We start from the raw sequence: 23,134 nt of genomic DNA, 5'->3' as shown, positions 1-23,134 counted from the left end.
GCAATGTTCTCCCAGGCTACAGGAACAGAGCAGCTGCCTTGTGTGCAATTAGCAGCTCACATAAAGAGACTCAGTACAAATAATCAGAAGAGCCTCCTCTAAAGACAGAAACGAAGAAACTGTAGAGGACAGCTTAGAGACTCCAAAAAATAATTATGCAGCAGGCAAAAATGGTTATAATCTCTTCCTCCTAACCTCAGAAAAAAGCTAGATAAGATTACAGGCAAGGAGACGTGCAGAATCTTAGTGTTACACAAAAGCAAAGTGCAGTGGTTTGCTACTATTAAAACAAAAGAAGAAAGACACTCTCTGGTCCACAGTGAAAAGCAAGAACTGAATTACAGAAGGTGTCTCTGAATCTCTCAACTCAAGTAGAAAAATGCACATGGGATGGAAAGGAAGAACAAGGACAAAGAGTGCTCATTAAAATGACAAAAAGCCCCTGCTGACTGGAGCAGAAACAGGTTAAGCAGAAAAGCAGGAACACCATTAGTGAGAAAGACTTCAAGGTTGAAGCTGTAAGAAAGAGGTTTTGGCTGCAGAACTGACAGCAGTGATAGCACAGAGGGTAAGGGACGCTGGAGATCCAGGGCTCTGCCTGCAGCCCAGGGTGAGGGATGGGCACAGCTCTGGCTGTACCTGAGGAGGGCAGACACTTCCCATCCTGTGGCACCAGGACACACTGAAAGCAGCTGCCCTGCTGGGGGGGAATGTGGGGCCACTGGGCCCGTACAAATGATGATATGTAGCAGGCAAAGCACCAGGAGTTGGTTTTTAGGCTTCTCCACGTGAATGAAAATTAAAAAAAAAAAAAAAGAAATCATGTGCGAGCAATATCGTAACAGGCAGATTTTCTTGGCATTTTGGCTAAGTCACAGCAGAGAACAAAAAACTGCATAATGAAAGACCCAGGTATATCAGTTAGTGCTTCATGCCTTGGAGAGACAGTACACATGCTGCTGAGACAGAAGAAATTACTTCCCAGCTAAATAAAGAAATAAATAAGAAATGCCATCATCCTATTTATATATTTAGCTTCCACTTTTTGAAAACAATGTTCTTGCAATCAGTATCAGGGATGGTTGGGGTTTTTTTAAACAGAGATGGCTTAAAATTGGATGAAGCTATCAAGCAGATGGGAAGATTTAGGAGGATCACGTACATATGACCATTTACTAAGCAAATGAAATGACACTCAAAGGTACTATTAATACAGTGAAATATCTGCAGTTGTATTGTTGAGCAGCCTGTGCCTCTATGTGTGCATTTGTATAAAAGGAAACAGAGAGGCTACCATTAAGTTTAATTGTTACTGATAAGATGGTGGTTGAAACAGTTGCATCTCTAGAGTAATTGGAAAAATCCTGAAACAGACACTAACCTGCCGTTTTCCTTAAAAAAAAAAAAACAAACCAAACCTCCCCCATCACCTTCTTTTCACGCCTGTCACAGTAGGTAACAATTCTCAGTTGTTTTAGTAATTGTGAGTTTTCATTGTGTAGACAGAAAAGCACAACTTACAGCATCACTGTAGTGTGTGCACGTTTTACCTAAGGCAAAGAAGGAGATTCTCAGCTGGAGTAACTTTGAACACTGAAGGCACTCCAACACACCAGCTGAGAACCTTGTTTAAAATAACTTGGGCTTCATTTTCTGAAATATATTAATGCCATTGGCCTAGGAAAATTCTATGGCTATGAGAGATTTTATGCAACTTACTTCATTTACAGAACTACAAACAGGTCAAATTGCTGGATGCAGAGAATCATGAAATCAAGTAAAAACCTTTCTAAAAGAGTTAGATACTATTTAGAGTATATTCCAGTCTGTCAGTGGCATGTCAGTGTACATTAATCTCATTCATGGGAAAGATGCCAGGCTGTGAAGGAGAACACCAGTATCTTTATTACACACGATTCTCACTAGAGAGATCCCAAGATAGTAGTTTTCGTGGAATCTTGAGTCTAATCTTCCACTGCAAATACATAACAAGAGACAGTACTTAAGTGACATGATGTACTTTCACCAACTTTCATTCACTGTGTGGTAAGTCACATTTAAGATCTCAAATATTTAGGTCTTTAGCTTTGCCTATGGAAACAGAAACACCTTTAGGTTCTGAACTCCTGCCTGAAGACTTTCAGCTGCTCATCACAAGACATAGGGCTCCCAAACACATTATGTCAACAGAGACTCTTACTCTTCTTTCCTAGAAATTAAAGCATTAATACAGAGGTCAAGATCATGTTTAAGGGAGTAGAAAGAAAGAAAGAGCTCGTTATAACCTGTAGAACTGTGAGTTTCAGAAGAGAGCAACAACTCTCTCTCACAATGCCATTAAATAAAGAAGCTAACAGAACCACCACTCAAGATGGACAAACTTTCCACTGACCTTCTTCCAAAAATATGATTTTTAGTATGATTTTAAGTCGTTTGTTTCCACTGTATGCCGTGTTTGAGTTTATGTACCATTTCCTTCATGAAGGGGTTAATGCCTTTGAAGGGGTCTGATGTAATTACAGCTGCTGAAATCCCACAGCAAGAGCCAGAGGTGACCAGCCCAGCAGTGCACCAGGAAGAGCTGACAAGATGCAGTGGGAATATAAAGCAAATTGATCATGCAGCCAGTACTTAGAATGGACCAGCATACACAGCAAGGAATTGTGTGACACTTGGAATTGTGACAAACCTGTACAGCCCACAACTGGTTCACACTTTGAAGAAGGTTATTTTTGTTTTGTGGTTTGTTTATTGAGAAAGTTAGAGCTACACTAAAAAATAAAGGGTAATTAGGAGCAACACAGTATTCAACAAACACAGTTGTACCATCTCAGATCAAGAACTGTAAACTCTGCAATCTCACTCCATCAGTGGCCAGCAGCAAATACATGATGTACAGTGTAAAAGGCAACATATTCCAATGCCTCTCTCATCTTCCTTGGATTTGCCACTGTGGGACTAAACCACACAGAGCACTCAATAGGTTTTTTTTCTGCTAACTTGCTTGGTGTTTTTTTAAAAACTGCAACATCTACCGTGCTCTGTGATACCAAATTCCACAGCTTAACAATGCTGCAAGTAAATTTCACCCGCTCCTTTCCTCCCCCCCCAGCCTTTTCCATAGGTAAGGACAGTGAACACAACTGCTCTCTATTCACCCTCCCTATGCCACTGACAACTTTATCAAATTTTACTGGATTCCTCTGTTCCTCATGCACTATCTTCCAGCAGAGGAGATCCAGGCTAAATAGCTCTCTGTGATACGGAGAGGAGTACTTTGAATTCCTGGTCTCCTCATATCACAGGGAGAAGTGTGGTAACTATGATCACACTAAAGACTCAAAACTACCGAAAGGTACAGAATGGCATGGTTTTTGTTTTATTCTCTATTTCTGTTTTAATTCTTCACACTTGGTTTGCTTTACTGAATGCCACTAAGCATTGAGCTGACATTTTCCAAGAATCATAACAGCTCTAAGCTCATCCTTCTGTAGTATTAACGAGTACAGAGCCCATCTCTGGAAATGCAAATTAGGAACATTCTCTCCTTAAGTAATTGCCGTGCATTTAATCAGCACTGAATCTCACATGCCACTTTAGCTACCCACTAATACAAAGTCCTTTCCCAACAACAAAACATTAACAGTGTAAACAGAGAAACCAAATCTTGAAACATACACAGTTCTGAGTTTACTTTTGAGGTAAACATGATGCTGCTTCAGATCAGTATTTTCATCCAGCTTTCAAAGAGGCTGTTTCCAAGTCAGCCTCCAGATGGAAACAGTGATGCACTCATCAACCTAACAGATTCTTAGTCACTCAAATCTTGATAATTATTTTATCAAACCAAATAATGTTTTGGCAATCTTTCCAGGACAAAAATCACATTAATCCCCAGTAAACACCCCACATTCATGGTTATAGCAGCTCATTTACAAAGACCATGGCAGGAAAATCTGTAAGAAATTTCAACTCACCTTGAGATCACATGTGGTGTTAAGCAGCAGATTTGAAGGTTTGAGGTCACGGTGAAGCACATTGGCTGAATGGATATATTTTAACCCTCTCAGAATCTGGTAAAGGAAATAACAAATGTGGTCGTTGCTGAGGTGTTGAGTCTTTAAGAGCTTGTAAAGATCTGTCTCCATAAGATCTTGCACAATGTATCTGTGAGGCATTAGATGTAAGGCAGCAAAAAAACTTGGGTGTCATGTCAGGTATCAACATACAGTACCCAAGGAAACTTCTAGAACTTTTTTTCTCTCTTATTTGTCTGTTTGATGATAATTATGAAACTGCGTAGTTGATTCTTGCTTTAGAAGTTTGGAATCCAATCAATCCTGTTACATGATGCAGCCCTTTACAGAAATAAGAGGCACCAGCATGTGATCCTCTCAAATTAATCATCATAAACCTCTATTTCTTCATAGTAGAGCTTGACTTTTATTGGAATCTTAATTTCATCTGAATCCTATCCCTGCTTGCCAAGAAACAAAGGTGGTTTTTTGGTTAATGAGTAATAAGCTTCCAAGATACTTGCTTGCAGTTGCATAAAAGCATGAAGGTAGAAGATCTCATAACTTCTGATCAATTTACTCTACCATCTCCCCACTTAAAAAATTCAGCTGTTCTTCTCTACTATATATTTATTACGCTACATTGAACACAACAGTCCTTTTCTTACCAAAATTAAATCCCAATATACTCAGTCAGCTGATTTTTTTTACACGATTGCAATGAAAATTAAAAGAAGGGAGGTTTTTTTTCTGCTTTGACAGGAATGAGTTAAGTAAAATTTTCTTCCTCCTTAATTCAAGAAAATTTGAAACAATTATAGCAGTGTCTGGCCATTTTACTTGCTCCTCAAAGCAACCAGTTCTAGCAGCAGCTCTATTAAGAGCATATATAGTTTTAGAATTATGTGACTAAACTAAATCTTTTCTACAATGTTGAGTTCTTTGCCTTGGAAGATAGGAATTAACATTTTTTTCTTTTCCTGGAAAATAAGGAATAAAACTAGTGTTCATCAAATTTATAAATTTATCTACAAACTGATCAAATACTGTTAACTTCCCTTTTTATTTACAATAATAGAAGCCAACTTTTATTAAAATTTAGGAAGGAAGAGGATGAAGGGGAAGAAACTATCAAAAGAGAGAAGACAACCATTACTAATGATGCCAAATAACACTTTGAAAGGATACACATCTTTCATCTGTTCAATAGTTGGAGCTCTGATAATGTCATTTATTCCAATAATATTCTCATGCCTGAAGCGCAGTAGGATCTTGATCTCTCTCAGAGTTCTCTGGCAGTACGTCTGATGCTCAAAAGGACTGATTTTCTTTATAGCGACTCGAACTTTGTTGACGTTATCATAAGCAGAACTAGAGGAGAATCAATAACATCAGTTATAAGGAGCATTAAATTCATTCAATTCAGAACGAAAGAATGTGAATTCAATTGAATATAGGGCTGGTGCATTTTGTTTACATTTACTTTTATCAAATGAGGAGAGGTGACAGTGACACACATCTTTTAGTTTGGCGAACTGACAAAACACTTGTTCTTTCACCAGCCCATTTGGGTCTCTACAACCATTGGCTTTCCCAGCTGACTTGGAGTCTGCTGATTCGTGGGTACTGCACAAAGGAAAAGGTATTTGTCTTCTTTATCAGCCTGTGCAACAACCAAGCCTGAGGCTTTTTCTATACGCTGTAATCATCAGAAGTTTGAGAAAGTTCATCTTAAGTTAACCCATTCATGTTGGGGTGCAGAAAAACCTTCAGCAATCATCTTTCAAGCAGCAGAATTCCACATCCTGTGTCCAACTCCCACAGGTAATACCAATTGTCACCATCTTTCACACTTCCATCAATTTACACTGTTGACACCCCCGTAACAGACACGAAAGAACAAAAGGGATGGAGACAACATCTTTCCAAGTTCAATTCCAAAGATAACAAGAGTTTGAAGAAAGAAAGCTGTATCCAGGGACACACAAGGAGGGGAAGTAGGCAGCAGCACAATGAGGATCACATTGTGACTGTGACCTGCAGTAAGGAACTCACTGCCTCCTACATTTACAAGGTTGTCTTTCCAGGAGCTTAGAACTCCATTCCCAGCTACACCAATAAATAGGTTCAATACATTGTATTTCTGTTCAACATACCTAAGCATTCATGAAGAATATCACAGTGCGAGTCTAATTAAAAGTCTTGGTAAAACATACCTAATCTTCTAAAATCTGGACTATGAATCCTTACAAGTTTTAGTATGTTTTCTACAGTCTTGTTAATATGAATGACAAACCATCTCATTATCACAGCTTCTACTTGTATTAGAAGTATATGGTAATTTAGTAATTAGAATTTAGACATATATATATATATGATTCTTGTTCCAACTCAAGCTCACTACTGCCTCATTAGGAAATTAAAAAATAATCAAGCCTACATTCCCATACATTTCTGTTAGCCCCAGCTATTCCATATAAAAATATAAGCATAGTAGCCAAAGAGGCTTCACATCCCACCAATTTTCTATAATTGAGTCCCAGAACTTCCTTTGAAACTCTTTTAACTGGTCTTACTCTGCTGAGACATCCAGGTACCTGGTGACCAGGTAAAGCAGAATCAAGTACAAAAATCCAGCTAGAAAAGGATGCCTCAGAGGAATTCAAATGCCTGGCCACATCAAGGCTCTTCTACCACTAAGCGGAGATATGGTGCAACAAGGTGTTTTTGAGATGGTACTGTCACCACTGGATGCAAAAGTGTTTAAAATTTCTCACTTTCATTATTAAAATTGACATATAATTCAGTCAATTAGGGTCATCAGTAAGATCTTCATACAGCACATGTATATGTAATGACACCCTCTTTGAACGGTTTTCCCCACATAATCCCTTTGACCTGCCTGCATCCCTAACCCTGGTCTGTACCCACAGATGGCACCATTTATTTTCCTCTAGAAACACTGAACTCAAATGCTCCATGGGGAGCTTTGAAATGCCACATGCTGAGCAAGTATTCATTACAACTGTTGCTACTGCATATGTATAGATAACACATTAGCAGTTCCTCAGTCCCAAAATAGATAATAACCAAGTGCCGTAAGTGGAACTTGGCATCGCCTCCAAGAGAACTTGGGCTCCAGTAATTTTCTTAGCTCATCACCTGTGGTGCTTACAATAGACCGGTGAGGTTGGTCACAAGCAGAAAACAAAACTAGAAATAACTCTGAAGCATGAACACCCTGGATTTGGGAAAGAAATGGAAGAATCCTACGGGCCATTTCATCATTATAAACAAACCTCCTGCCTCCTCCTTTGTATTGACTCGAGCATTTTTTCTGCCACAATGCAGAATCTTACTTCCTTTCAAAGGACTGGACAGCAGCATCTATGCAGAGTACAAAAAGACAAAATGCCAATATTTACCAGTTGATGCTGCTTAAATAAAAGCTCCTAGTCTCTTACAACATTTGATAAATCAGTTATTGCTTCTCAAGCAAAGGTTGTTTATTGATGGAAAATACGTATCTTTCCTTGTACAGATTAATGAACATGAATTCTTCAATTAAATATACCAAGATTCCCCCTCTTGTAGCTGTTTCACCTACAGTCCTTAAAGCATTTTCTTAGCAAAAGGTTTTTGCTGTTATTTAGAAAAGGATAGATAATTTTGCATTCTGATGGTTCAACTATAATACACATGATTCAGTGAGGAAAAAGGCTGCGTATTTGGAGTAAAGATGCAATCAATTTCCTCTCCAGGGTACTTTCCCCATACAGTCATTCTCTCTTTGTATCAGATCTCCCCACATTAACACACCTAAGCTTTCATTGCCTCAGCTGATGAGAGCAAAACTGAAACACTGTCTGGTTGAAACATTAAAAGGGACACTGGATTTATTTCTGGTGTCACACTTTTTGAAAGATGAGCCTTTCTGTAACATGATTAAACATCCAAGGGATTATCTCAATTTCTATGAGCAAGAAGCTAATCATACAAGCAGTCAGGTACACTTGCTTGTGCGTAATATTTTAAATGTCATGTATAACACAGGTACACTGAGAAACTGTATTATCTAGTTAACACCATTTCACATTCTCAGTCACAGCTCTTAAAGCACATATTGCTTTAAGTAAACTCTGTGACCCTTTAAAAATGCTTTCTCAATTTGACACATGCTATAGAAAACTGTAAAAGCTACATTAGACTGAACTTTAGTGGAACTGAAGAGTCAGGCTACAACCAGACCCCTATTTGGCCTATGAAGCCATATTGAAATAACCAATTGACTATGCAGGAAACACCATAAACTCACAAAACTGGGTCCTTTGTAAGGCAGGCTGAATCATTTCCCAAGCTTTCGCTTCATCCAACTGTTCATTGCCTGCCACCAGCATTTACACTCTCCTCTCCAGAGCTCTGCTGAAGAAACGCGCTGCTCATAGTGTGCATTTTAGTGTTTGCAAACAAAACCACTCTGAAGGTGCAAATGCAGGCCCTGGTGCATCCCCCCCTGCAGCCCATGCACCAGCTCAGCTCCGCGGGTTCATCTCATGGGTTCGTTCCAGTCTCAGCTGGAATTACAGATCTCATTGTATGACTCCTGATCACCCGTACTCCCCCTGCAGTCCGACCAGGATCAGCTCCACAGCACATCCCATCCGCCTCCCAGCGGATCCTAAATTTAGATTATTTGTATTCTGGCAGTGCTGTCCCAGTGTGCACAGTGTAATGTATTTGTCTGGGCTGTCAGCTTCTACTAAACCTCACAACAACTGGTTATATTTGCAATGAAGCAGTTAATTGGGACATCTTCTGAAGTCAGGAACTTTCTATTATCTTGACTTTTTTCCAGAGAAGATAAAAATCTGTAAAGTGCGAACAACAGTTCCCATATTAACAACTTTTAGAGTGCCAGTTTATAGCTTTCTAATCGTTAAGCACACGTACTGATCATTACCCACAGAACTGTACCATTATGATGAATCTAGTCACCAACACTTTAAATATTCAGATAGAAGGATTTATTTCCGCCCCAATCATGCGCAGCCTCACAAGCTGAAGCAACTATTCAGCTGTGAGTGCTATTTATCTGTAATGTGATAAATTTAAATGCAGATTTTGCAACTGCCCAACTGTTGTAGCCACAACATTACTCCTGTTTCAAGCTGTGGTTAGCAACCTATGACAACCTGCAACAGCACTGTTATTTAGATACTTTTGCAACATCATGTGAAAATCAGTACAAGCCCCAGTAGCAGAGTTTATCGTTCCTGATTTTAAATATCTTGTAAATATATAACAAAGTTTTGACTAAGTAAAACATCAAGCGCAACTGTACAAAATAAACAAATGACCATTTATAACCCAAGAAGTTGCACCACATAACTTTTAAAGCCAGTTTTTATCCTTCTACTCTCTGGTACCAACTTCCTTTTTAAACAGAAGCCCAGGGAGGGGCTGCTTCCAAGAGCAGTGACCAGAAAGGCACCGCAGCTCTGAGCTCTGAGCCCACAGCACTGCCGGCTCAGGGGAGGGAAGCTTTTCACCAGGCACATGTGGCCGAGTGCCAAAGCTCAGCCCCTTCTGCCCACAATGCCTGCTGCATGTTCTTCCACCCATTCCTATTCCTCGCATGTTTCATTTGGGGCAGAACGGGAACAAGTGAGAGCATGCTGCAGCTGCCGGCAGGAAAGGAGCCAGCTCCTGGCAGTCCCTGCATCCCACAGAGGGCTGGTCCTTCACACTGAAAAACAACTGCCTGCTCCTCTGCCACGCTGCCTGCACGCTTTCCCCAGCATGGGATGTTCTTCCAACACTTTGAGGATTATTCACCTCGTGGCTGTTTCACAGGCTGCTCTCAGCATACGCGCACACACACAAAATACACAATGCTACCGGCAAACATCCTAATTACAACTCTAAATAAAAGACGATTTGAAGTTTAAAAGGGATTTTTTTATCAGTAGCTTTGTGTTGCTGTGGAAACAGGATTCCAAGGGCATATCCAGAGATAAGAATCTTTCTGAGATATTGGATAATTCTGCTTACATTCAGAATAGGAAAGGCAAAAATAATTCCCAGCAAGCAAGCTGATCTATGGAGATCTTTATTCTTTTCATTCAGTCTACATTTAGCTCAATCATGGCCATTTCCACAACACACTGACATTTATCAAGTTACAATGCAAATAGCTTAAACTTATTTTTAAGACTGCTGTAAATAAAATAATGCAATATTATGAGACAGTAACAACCACCCTAACAGACTGTTCGCTACAATTTTTGGGGGTGGGGGAAGGTGGTTGCAGAAGTGCAGATTTGCAGAGGGTTTTGGGATTTTTTGGCGGGCTTTTTTTTAATGATCAGATGTTAACCCTTCCAGATTCTTCAGAATAATTAGTTTCTTCTTCTACATGATTAAGCCACCATCATAGTGTATTTTTTTTTTAATAAAGAGAAAAGACTGGAAGAAGGATAAAAATAGTCAAAGACTATTTGAGGACACTGAGTAATGTGTCATTTTTACACTGTTTAATGTATTTTTTGTAGCCAACTGTAAACACCTATGTTTACTAGAAATATTTGTTACTTTCCTTTATTTATTCGTAACATTTTGAAGAGAAATAAGTGTATTGTTCATGAGGCTTTTTTATTAGCACTAATTTACAAAATCAGCACCTGGTTTTAGAAGGAACAAGTGCCTACTCATATTGGGATACATTTGCCGTGTTTCAAGAAACCTCAGTTTATGAACAGACAACCCATGTTGCACTCAGTTTTCGTTCTGATTTCTCAGCTTTCTCTAGAAGACGTTTTCAATAACAAAGCGTTTCTTAGGTTTGGAAGCTGTGAATTCAGGAAATAAACTACAGAAACAGGGCCGTCTTAATACACTTCTACTTTTCTCCATTAAAGATTTAGTTTTACAGACTAACTCCTACCATGTCAGAAAGTCAGCAACCCATGAAAATGGAGTTACCTCACTATTAGATTCTTTGAAAAACAACAAACAAATAAAAAACCCTTCAGCCTTGAGGCTCTAGTTGCTTTACAACAACTTTATAACAACTTTAACAGGAGCACCATGTACTCCTTCATCCTACTCTGAGGGCAAAAGTCAAATAAGCTGTAATTCAGGACTCTGGAATCATCTATTGGTTTGCTACAAACACTCCCCATTGATTATTACCTTCTTAGTCTTTGGGAAACATCCATAAGCACTGACAGCTTATAATGAAAAAAGAGGCCAAAAAACTTGAATTCAACCTTGAGATAGCTCAGAGCAAGTCTAGGTACAAGACCTGCTATGACACACAGCTCCCCACTGAAAACCACTGACAATTGGTCCCCGCTTTCTTGTTACAAAAATGGCAGCAGGAGACAACTGAGCAACAAGGGAACATTAAAATAACTATACAGGAGATGTGATCCAATTTGCAGCAGTATGAATCTGGCCTTACCTGAAAACTCCTAACTAAATGTTATTTGAAAATCTTGGGGCTGGTTTGAGGCTTTTTAAGTAGTTTTTAATCTGTCAAGATTCTTGTAACAATGGATAGGTTATCGCTTTGGGGTTTCTAAAACTTTTATCATGACCCCTCTGCAAAGCAATTGTCATACTTACAAAGTCCTCATGTTCTTTATATATTTTATATATGTATCTGCATATTCCTTACTCTTGTCATCTGTTGCTTATCACCAAATGATCATTACTAAGGCTTTGGTTCATTTTTTATTATAGAAGATACCTAAACAAATTATTTTTGTTTGATATTTCTTTCAAAGTTGATTGTTTTCTTTTCCAACAAGGCAGAAAAGAAATATAATTTCTAAATGAGTGCCCTTTATTTTACCACAACCATAGCAAGGTGCCCATGTGACCCCTGCAGACTCCACCATGCTTTTAGTCAACCTCTGAGGCTTACTGGGTCAAACTGGAACAGCATTACCTTCACCTCTACCATCTACTGCTTCAGTCATCTTCCTCTTAACAATCCAAATCAATCCTGATAATAAAGCTTCCTGCTACAATTACGCCAACTCCTTCCTCCCATGACAAAGGTGAATAATTACTCTGAAGCGATTTTACTCAGATCTGATCTACTACAGGTTATTACCCTTCACACCACAAATTCTTAAGGCACCTTCATAACCTCCTAAGGAGATTTGCTTTCATTTCATTTCATTGCATCTGCTCAAATAATTCTAATTGATACTGGTGAGACACTGGCACAGGCTTCCCAGAGAAGCTGTGGATGCCCCACCCCTGGAAGTGTGCCAGACCAGGCTGGAGTTGCAGGAGCAACCTGGTTCAGTGGAAGGTGGCCCTGCAGGGGGTCGGTCCTACTCGATGCTTAAGGTCCCTTCCAATTCAAACAATTCTAGGCTCGAATAGGTTACAAAGACACAATTTTATTTTTCAGAATTTGATGGATCCTTGCAAAAAATTCAATTTTAAGCTATTTACTATGCAGATAATAATTACTTAATAGTGTATTTTCTTAGATCACTCCTAGTATTTTGAAAACAAACAGCTAGTCATGCAAAATGGAGTCTGTTAAATTAATTACTTTTGCCAGAAGCTCAGTCAATTCATAAACCTGGGTGTGGCAGACCAGATGATTTGTGTTTTGTTAGCACCTACTAAACAGAACTATGAAGAGCAGCAGTTCTAGAACTACACCTTAATACTAGCATTAAAAAAATATTGGCTATTTCACCCAAGGTTCTGTACTGTTTGGCTAAAGATGTTATTTAATTTATGGTGTTTTGATTAATCTTAGTTGTTTGGAAAAAAAATCAATTCTCTCAATCTCTTCTAATACGTATTTTTCTTTCCATGCCTTTAGCTGTAGAACACTGTGACTTCAAACCACCATGTATGCCTACTCTGTTTTATGCCACTTCACTTCGTCTTCAGAAAATAGAAAACTCTTACATCTCACTTTATCTACTTCTTCCCTTCCCACTTCCCTTCCCTATTTTAGAGGTTTACTGGTTCTCCACTGCCAGTATTTCCTTTGATAGCATTGATGCCAAATTTAACAAACTTCACTGCTATGTTTAAAAGGCCTTTGGCTATCTGTGAAATAGACCCTTGATTCCAAAGGCACCCATTGCTTTTGATAAAATATTACGATATTAAATATCACTATTTTTCTTCTCAATATATAAATTACTGTGGGAATGAATTTTGGGCTAAAATTGTAAGAGCTCCACAACATGAGACAACCTAAGTCTCACTGCATTCAAAGGAGTGGTTGTGGTTCACTCTCCCTTTTGTGCCTCACATGCCTTTCTCACTTTTTTGATATGAGCAGTGCCCTTTTTTGTGTCAGTTCAGAGAACTGAAGCCACTCAAAGTTGAAGCAGGAACAGTAAAGAAGCCTTTACCTGCATAGTCCTGTTCCCTTCCTGTGTCAGCACCAGCACTCACAGGGCTTTGTGTCCATCATTTCAACTTATCACCTTTCAATTTTACTGTTTTATTAAGTCACTCTTCAGCTAAACCAGCTTTCCAACACAGCAAATGCTCCAACTGTGCAGGCCCCAGCACAGGAGTGGAGGAAGAAATGATAGAGGGGAGGCGTGGAGGGAAAAGCTGCCCCTGCAGCAGCAACACAGCCCGAGATCAGCACAGGTCAGCCCTGCAAAGCTCAGCTCTGGAAAGCTCAGCTCGGGTGTCTGGGCCTGCCAGGAGAACTCAGCCTCCACACAGCCCATGAGGTGCCCACCTTGTCCCCCTGCGCTTAAGGCTCCCCAAGGGGCAACAAAAAGCCACCACAATAAAAAAGGAGAGGTCAGTAACATCACCACTCTTACTCCAGAGCCTGGAAAACAACCACCACATCCCCAAGCAGCAAAGCAGGAACCATAAATGCATGCAGGAAACATTTCTCCTTTCCTGGAGAGAAGGGAGAGCACTGCCAGAGAGCTGTGAGTGGTGATGGGATTAACAAATCCTTCAGTGTGGTTTAGTCTTTTGTCTGCTAAGGTTCTAATTTGACTTATATCTCAGATACTCCTCCTAAAATCAGCTTATTTAATTGATTCCAAGCCACATAAATCTTCAGAAGAGATAGTTCACAGTATTTCATTCCAACAGAAAATAGAACAAAATCATCCATGTACACTAAAAAGCAGAGATTTTCCTAAACCTGATGTAGAAATGTCAGTGCAAAATGAAAACTATCCCAAAGCACGGATGAAAACAAGGTCATTGCTACTGTCCACTCTGCCGTGGTTAGTTCAGTATTTCACTTGCAAACCAAAACACAACAAAACAACCAAACCACTTGCACTGAGTGTGCATCTCACCACTATCAGAAGTTATTTCCCTTCATATCTGATTACAAGGCATTTTCTGCATGTTTGTTCCACCTTTCTAACAAGACATGCCAACAGTAAACCCTCAGCATACTCACAGCTTGGTGTTTTGTTCAGAGGCGGTATCAGCATTAAAACACTCTGGCTACTGTAGCTGAAAGGAAGCTATTTCACAATTATGAAACACTTTAAAAAAATACAATATAAAAGTCAACCTGGATGTAATTTGGGATATTTTGCAACATCCAAATCCCAATAAAATTGGGCAAATTCTGGACTGAAGCATTTTGGGGAGTATTGATTTGGAGTGCTCAAATTATCTTAAATTTTACATCAGCAATATTTGTGGAGCAATCTGCCTTCCTTCCAAACAGGCAAGAAGTAAGGTGCCACAGTGGCATCTGCTAATTTTAAGAGAATCTGCAAAATGAAGCAATTGCACATTATAATCTGTAAGCCTAATTGCGAGTTGCTGGTACTTAAAACATACCTACAACACAGACGAATTACTTCCCACCATGTAACAAAAACTCTCATTTGCATCCTAATCACCACAGAGTATTTCAGTATTTTATGAAAATTCTCTTAAAATACAAAAGAAGGACTTCCAAGAGAAGAGATTTCCTCTTAAGAGAACTTAGGCAGTTGGGATTTTGGGTACTGCAAACCAGATGGACAGTAAAAACATGTGCACCGCAACGCTGCTAAAACAGGACTGTTGTGAAGATCCTGCCCCAATCTAACAGAAAAATATTTCTATTACAGCCTTTCTACAAGACATATATACACAAACCAGTATTTAATCCACCACTAAGAGGTCACTGGGCTGGAGGGGCACAACACAAGCCCAGGCAGCGTGGAGGCAGCCGGGGCACCAGGAGGCTCCCGGGTGCAGAAGGGGCTGAGGGGACCCGAGGCTGTCCCTGTGCTGGCTCTCCTCAGCGGAAATGGGTGGAGACAGGAATGCTTGTGAAACAGAAACCAACTCCTGCACCTCGATGGAGCACGGGAAACCCTGCCAAAGTATCTACCAATAGCTCATCAAATAATCCCATCTGAATCAGTGACATTTATTACGAACTGGATCTTATTAATCTATCTGCTCAAAGCTGACAATGAAGTGTATTTGGATTTTTGTGCATCTTGCAAAAAGATGAGTTTGAGAATAGCTTCTTCATATACCCAAAAGTTGTATTAAACCAAAGGAAAACAAGCTCCCTTCTGAAAAGGAGATTCATCCCCAAGCAAACCACCATCTTTAATAACTGTCCTGCCAACTAGTAGAATGTAGATTTTACACAGACAAATCACCTGAAACAAACTACACTGCTGAATTTCACATTATTACACTATTATTTTTATTTACCTTACAATACAGTAAAATAAAAAGTTATATTTTTGAATATGTTTATAGCTCCATACACTTCATTTAAGTGATCTGGAAATCAAAATCAAATACAATAGAAATCACTTAATAAAATGTTTCTGGGTTTGGGATTTTTTTCCAGATATTATTTTAAAAGTTCCTAAAATACTTCACTTTAAGTGAAAGCATTCTCCAAATTATCAGAACAACATCCAACTTCATCCACGAGCAGTGCCAGCTCCCAGCGACAAAGGCTGACCAAGGACTGGGCTGCGTTACATGCGCAGCCAGCAGGTCAAGGGAACTGATTCCTGCTGTGAGGGCACATCTGGAATTCTGCACCCAGTTTTCCTCCCTCCCAGTACTGGACTAAATCCAGCAGAAAACCATTAGGATGCACAGGGAACAGAAGGATGTGACATTAGAGAAAAAAAATTGAAGAAACTGGGTTTGTATAGGCTAGGAGGGAAAAAGGGGGTGGTGATGGTAAACATCCAACTGCTCTTTTAAGTTACATAAAGGGGAATCACTGAGAAAAGTGATCCAGACTCCTCTCAGAGACAAAGAGTACAAAGGACAAGAGGGGATGGTCCCGAGTTGCAGCAAGGCAAACTCTCATATTTTTAAGGGGCAAAGTTTCACTGGACAATTGGTTCAACACTAAAACCAGAAGCTGCCCATAGATGTAGAATCTCCATCCCTGGAGATTTTGGAAATATTGAGTGGACACGTTGAGCAACTTGGTCTAATTTTGACATCAGTCCTGCTTTGAGTAGGAGGTTGGACTACATGACCTCAGAAAGTCCCTTTCAACCTACATTAGGCTGTGAAATATTCCATAGCAAGATGTCATAAAATATTTTCATTAAATACCAAATCAATCAGTTATTTTCATTTCTAGATCACAGCTGAAACCTATGACAAGGCATCAACAGAAAAAGCATTAAAAAAATTACTATGTTGGCGAAGTACTAGTTTTCAACACAAGCTGAGCTCTACACCTACTCAGTTGGTAAAGCACCAACTCTTCTGTGGGCTGTAGATCCCCACCCCTGAACAAGGAGCCACTGAACTAACAGAGCCTGGTGTCCTACAAATACACATTTCTAGTCTCAGGACTACCAATAAATCCATCTGTGAAACTGGGGCATGTCATATCTCCTTGGGGAGTCTGATTTCTCACATGTGACCTGATGCAATCTCTTCCCCAGTGGAGCAGCATATAGGATCTCTTCACTCTAGCAAAATACCTATTTTTGCAAAACTTGCAGAATATCTTCCCATCTTGAAGACTTCCACCATCTGCAAGATTTGATGGAAGGCAGGCAACAGGTACTAGAATCATATGTAAGGGTATGGGAGATGGACTGACGCAGCCACATACAGATGCTGTGAACATATAAGCCTTTTTTCCTTAATAAAGCATGCTTCAAAGAAAACCCATAAGTTATCTCTGTCTGTTTCCATGGGATGGATCATGCTTTGCTACAAAAATGTGTATTTATTTATAAAATGCAAGTGTCCATGAGCTGCACTCTCCAGCTAAGCCAGTATCCCACTGCTTTGGGCTGGCAGCAAAAGTTGCTACCTCTCATCTTCCACAAACTTGGAAGACAGCTCTGACACAGAGCAAGTGGCTGCTGCCCATCCCTGCTGCACAGCTTGTGAGGGCCCACCTGTCCATCACTGGGAAGAGCAGGAAAAGCAGCTCTAATTGCTTCTCTGGGTTCCCACGCCAGGTTAGGCAAGTGCTAGAAGCCTGAGTGACTGAAGGGAAGTGCTTACATCTGCCTTCTCCCCAGAGGGAAGAAGCTGATAACTAGCCACCAATTACACTCCCTAATTCCCTCCTCTGATCCTTGCACGGGAGGGTTGGCTAACTTGTATCAGCTCCCTGTTCTCCTTATCACGCAGACAGAACATGTTAATTACCCATACTCAACCTGGGCTCCCTAAAAGCACACGCAAACAGGGACACGGATCCCTGCGCTGGCTCCATCATTAAAGGGCTCTCTCTCTCTGGATCAAGGCAAGAGTTAACAGAACAAACACGACAGGCTGTTTCTGATCACTGCCACTGAGCAGACCACCCCAAAAATCAGTCTGACCCCCACAGAGGATGAAAAAGCTACCTTTTTATGTAACTCGAAAGAAACTATTAGGCAACCATCAATCCCATTCAAGTTTTCATGTTTAAATATAAATACCTACGCCTTGCAGATCATTCTATTCCTGATTTCTTTCTGATTTTAGTTTCTTTATTAATATGCTTCTCTTCATTTTAAATTATCAAGGCTCTAAAAGTAGGGCTGTTCCATGAGACAGTAGAGAGAAGTGTAACTTTAAAGAATCTACTGCCAAATATTTGAAATATTCTTTTCAGCATCACTTTAACATTTATCTATTGACTACCTAACTTCTAATATCACTCTTTCACAGCACATCAGTAACACAAAGCTCTCTTTGTAACAATGCAAACTCAAAGCAAGAAATCAACGACTTGAGCTTGAAAATTATTTTCTTCCAACTGCACTCATCTGCATTCAACTGCTTATTTATAAGCAGTTATTTGAAGCACTGATATTACTTCACATTCATATAAGCTTGATGACCAAAAAAGCTTCCAAAAACTAGGATAAAAATGAGAACATCCCTATCACATTCAATTCACCACTTCTTTCCAAAACAATTCTTTTTTTACTGTCAAATTATATTCCTTGCCAAATTACTACTGACCAACTGGATGAAGAACAAGTCACGCCGGAAATTTAAAGCTCAGCTCTATCATGTTTTTATTGCTGTTCCAGTGTATTTGAAGTATGGCTTGTTAACAGGCTGCTTTAAAAAAATACTACTACTAATAATAAAACCAAGCCCACATTCGGGGAGAAAGAAACAATCCCAAAAATTTTTCCCAGTTTGTTGTGTCTGAAAGGTATTTCTGAAACTTTCAGACCTGGTCTAAAAGTGGGTTCCATCTGACTCTGATGTCAATAACGCCCTATCAATGAATGAAAGAGAAAGTCACCTAAAGAACTTTGCACCAACCCCTCTCAAAACAACTAATTCTTAAGTGAAAGCAGAGGGGAAGAAGACAACACAATATTTACATATATTTGGATAAATTAACTGAGAGTAACAAACATGACTGTATGACTAAGTAATTGTTCAAAGAATGTCCTGCAGTCCTAGGAAGTGCTGAGGATCTTGGCTCAAACTTTGCTCTGTGCTCACCCCCTAGTTTCACACGCAGAATGACCAAAACAAAAACGGTTAGAAAGGGGCTCTGACAAGGATCCACCTCCTGCCACTTCACCCTCTGCAACAAGAGTAAGGCACAAGCCTGTATCACAGGCTGAACGTTTTTGGCAGAGTTGAACTGGAGGACATTAGGATGGGGTTTGGCCTGATAACGTGCCTTTTCTGCTTACGAAGCTGAGAAAGTGCAACCACAACACAGCAGTAAATATACTGCTCTGCTGAGTTTATTTTTACTCAAAACCTGATTATGTAAAAAAATGACTGCACTAGGGAAAATAGTTAAATGCCTTTAAAGGTTTTCAAACCCAGATGAGAGAACATTCACATACAGTCTCTTCAGCCAACATCTTCCTCTATTTCCTGTACTGGTATTTTATGTTGTGATCAATATTTCTCAAACATTATTCTCTCTGCTGCAAAAATCAAAATGGAAGACTGATCGTAACAGCACTACCCGAAGAATACTTCATTTGCCCTTTTACTCATATAATCAAAAGCATTTTATTGTTTTCAAATCCCTAATCCAATAATCTAGAAACATAAGAATCAGGATAAAAACGAGAAAGAGAGTGAAGGATTTTAAGAGTCAAAAGACATTCGTCTGCCATATAACAAGCCTTATGGCACAGTGTACTTGTAAATAACCATCATCTCCGAAGAGGTCCACATTAGCTGCGGGTTTAAAACAAAACCATCAGAGCCTGCTTTGCTTTCCTTTATTAAAGTGTACAAATTTAAATGGATTTTGTAGTTGCAGGAAACATCTCCATCTGCACACTCACAGCTTGCCCTCTACGCCACCCCCCAAGGGAGAAGCTTCTGCAGATCCTCACTGCATTAGCAACCAAAGCAAAACACGAAACACAGAGCATTAAACTGCACAACCTGCATGGCTGTGATTGATAGGTAATTGCATTTCATCGCAGTCACTACAAAACAGCACAGCTGCTATGGCATTAACTACAAGTGCATCCAACACTTTCCTGACCAAGTACACAGTATAAACTGAGACTTTGTTCCCTGTCATTTCACACCCAAGGCACAAGAGCAATAATCAAGAGCACAAAATACATAACGTGACATTTTACATTAATAAATTAGAGTAGAAAACACAGAATCCAAGTGCATATTTCAACTGAACTGGAGATTTAGAATTTTTGTTAGTAATTTTGTACAGCATTCACAGCAGACACAAAGTGTGAGAAGAAGCTTTCAAATAAAAAACCTTTTGGATTTGGAGGGGAAACAGCTTCAGTGCAGAAGTTTACCACACACTATTTGGAGGGGCAGAAGTGGCCCCATTTCCCCTGTATCTGCTCACTGGCACAGGGATGCCAAAAAAGGGCATCAACTGCCATTGTGCTGCTTCTCGAAGTCCCTGATCTGTGGTGAAATAGTTTAGCTTTTCAGTTTGTCTGTGAAACACAGTTTTTAACACCTCGTTGATGTGAACTGGACTGTCCCCAGCACACACCTTGGCAGTGCTATTCCTCAGGACCTTCAGAAACCTGACTGTGAATGCAAACCAGTGCAGCCACTACTGAGATTATCTGCACCCGTTTCCTTGCCCTGGCTCAGATGATAAAATAACCATAATAAAATACAGCCTGTACCAGAAGCTACATCAACAAGTTTTGGACTGGATATATTGCTGCGATTTCTAACACTGAAACAATAACAAGGATATTTTTACACTGTAAATGGGATTTCTGATTTACATTTTGAAGGTTCTTCCCGTAGCAAAAAAAAAAAAAAAGTGAAGGCCACAACACAAGAGAGGCTCATCTCCCAGCTAAACTCAGGCCTAGATGAAAGCTCCCCTCCCTGAAACACACAATGACTTCATCCTGACAGGCCAGCACAATTCAGTGACTATGTGCAAAAACCTACAGCTATAAAAATCTGTAACACACAGCTGAAGGCTGTGAGGTGTCCTTGCTGAGAAATGCACTGCTTTACAAAAGATTCCTTATCAGAGAGAGAAATTAATGCTGATAAAGCTTTCATGAAGTCACAGCCTGTAAGTAAGTCTCATTTAGTATCTCTGGTCAAAAATCCTACTGAAGAAACAGAGGCAGTGCTGGAAGAAAGTTGATAAAACAACAACAAAAAAGAGTTTTTCACCTGTATCCTTTAGGTTATCTCAGGAGTAAATATGTTTTTTAACTAATGGAAGGGGTTTTACTAATGGAAGACAAAATATGAAATCCTAAGTAACGTCACTGAGCATGCCAGGTTTATAACCCAGTCAACAGATACACAGATCACACAGCATCACCCCAGCTCACTGAGATTGCTAAAAAAATCCATCTCACACTCTTTATCCAGTTAGTTCACGTTTTTTGTAGTTCGTTAACCTCGCTCTTTAAGACCGATGTTACGCAGAGCAAACACACACGATCGCTTTTTAGTGAGACTTAGTCTAAGTCTTTATAATGCAATATAATCTAGAGCTAGGATAACTGAAGAGAACTTTCACCTGCACACGTTAACGCAGGCACTAATCCGGCCGGCTCTGCAGCACAGACAGCGCGTCCTGAGCAAAGTCAGGCAGCGGCAGCAACTCCTATGCTCAGATTCACCTTTTTTATCCCCGCGACCTCGGGCTGCTGCAGCCAGGTGAGCCCTCGCTGGGAGGGACGCGGGGCTGCCAGCAGGATTTACCACCTTCCCCCCCTTCCTGAACGTCTGCAATCGCACTACGGAGACGGCGGAAATAACGAGAGTGACCAACTCCAGAGGAAGAAGATATTAAAGAAAATAAACGCAGGAGCGAAACAAAACGAGACGCTCAGCTGCATCCACCGACGGAGGGATGGGGGGGTGCAGGGAGGGAGGGCAAAGAAGGGTGATGCCGGAGGGACAACCTCGGGAACACGCAGGGAGAAGCAGAGCTGAGGAGAGGGAAGCAGAGCTGCTCCCCCTCCCCGAGGGCAAGGGCGGGCTGGGCCCGCGGCCGGGCAGGGCGGCGGGAGGGAGGGAGGGAAGGGAGGAGGGAGTTGTCCGGGGCAAGGGCGCTGCCCCGGCGGCCGCACTCACCACACCATGCCGTAGGCCCCCTCGCCGATGTAGGAGAGGTTGGTGTAGCGCGGCCCCACGTCGAACACTTGTCCCCGCACCATCTCCGGGCCGCCGGCGCTGGCGGAGCCGCCCGCAGCCCCTGCCCCCGACACCGCCGCCATGTTGTCCGTGCCGGGAACCGCGGTGCCTGCGTGCGGGGGGGCGGAGGCGGGCGAGGAGGGGGGCGAGGAGAAGGATGAGGGAGGGAGGAGAGAGGAGGACGAGCAGGAGGAAGGAAGAGGCGCCGGCCGCTCCGCCGCTCCCGGCCCGTCGGCCCCGTCAGCGCCGAACCCGCCGCGGCCGCTCTGAGGAGGCGCCGCCGGCCGCGCGCGCGCGCATCGCCCGGCCCGGGAGGTGGAAGCGGGGGGGGGGGGGGGGGGGGGCGAGGGCGCGCGCGCAGGGAGCGGCGCGGGGCGGGGCCGCGCGCGCGGCAGGGGGCGGGGCCGGGGGCGGGGCCGGGGACTGCGGTAACCGCAGCCGCTGGGGAGGGGGGGCGGCGGCCATGGGTCACGTGGGGCGCGCGGCGGGTCACGTGGGCGCGCGGCCGTGCGGCGCCATTAGAGGCGTCAGGTGGCGGGCGGGAAATGGAGCCGGGCGCGGCCCGGGCTCAGCGGGCGGCTCGCTCCCAGCCCGCTCCCAGCCCGCTCCCAGCCCGCTCCCAGCTCGCTCCCAGCCCGCTCCGCGCTGCGAGCGCCGGAGCCCGGCGGCTGCCAGAAGGGCGAGGTCATCTGTGACACTCCCCTGCTGCAGCGCACAGTTTTGCAACCTCTTTTTAGCGTGTTGTTTTTACATGTAATTACGTTTTCCTGTTCGCTGCTTCCCGTATAAATGTAAATAAACTTTGTAGGGGAGGTGAAATCGCAGTTGAAGGTTTATCTCATGCTTTAAACATTGCTTGCAACAGTGTCGTACCTTTTCTGTTTTCCTGCAAGGCAGAATTTTTCTAAAATAGCTTTTCCCTGTTTGCAGGGGTTTATGCTCAAGGATCGTAACTCCAGTTGTGACTTTTTTTCTGCAGTTCTCTAATGATCCTGACAACAACCGCTGGTTACTACTGACATTTTCACTCCCAACATCTCTGCTGCTTCTCAGCTGTCCCTGCT

The 23,134-nt window shown here is 41.7% G+C and overlaps 1 protein-coding gene across 2 annotated transcripts in view; it reads right to left on the bottom strand.

Moving 5' to 3' along the window:
- Positions 1-22,341, bottom strand: part of MAPK1 (mitogen-activated protein kinase 1) — a 36,201-nt gene extending 13,860 nt beyond the window's left edge. The window contains exons 1-3 of one of the 2 annotated variants that reach the window (XM_048322370.1): positions 22,011-22,341; positions 5,205-5,387; positions 3,978-4,167 (exon numbers count right to left, since the gene is read on the bottom strand). In XM_048322370.1, coding sequence (XP_048178327.1) covers positions 3,978-4,167; positions 5,205-5,387; positions 22,011-22,153 — 516 coding nt within the window. In that variant the 5' untranslated portion in view covers positions 22,154-22,341. The remainder of the gene's footprint in view (positions 1-3,977; positions 4,168-5,204; positions 5,388-22,010) is intronic. The other variant, XM_048322369.1, reaches the window with a different exon arrangement.
- Between the last annotated feature and the right edge of the window lie 793 nt (positions 22,342-23,134).

Source organism: Corvus hawaiiensis, chromosome 18, assembly GCF_020740725.1.
Source record: "Corvus hawaiiensis isolate bCorHaw1 chromosome 18, bCorHaw1.pri.cur, whole genome shotgun sequence".
NCBI classification, from domain to species: domain Eukaryota; kingdom Metazoa; phylum Chordata; class Aves; order Passeriformes; family Corvidae; genus Corvus; species Corvus hawaiiensis.
This window is presented reverse-complemented; position numbering and strand designations above follow the sequence as displayed.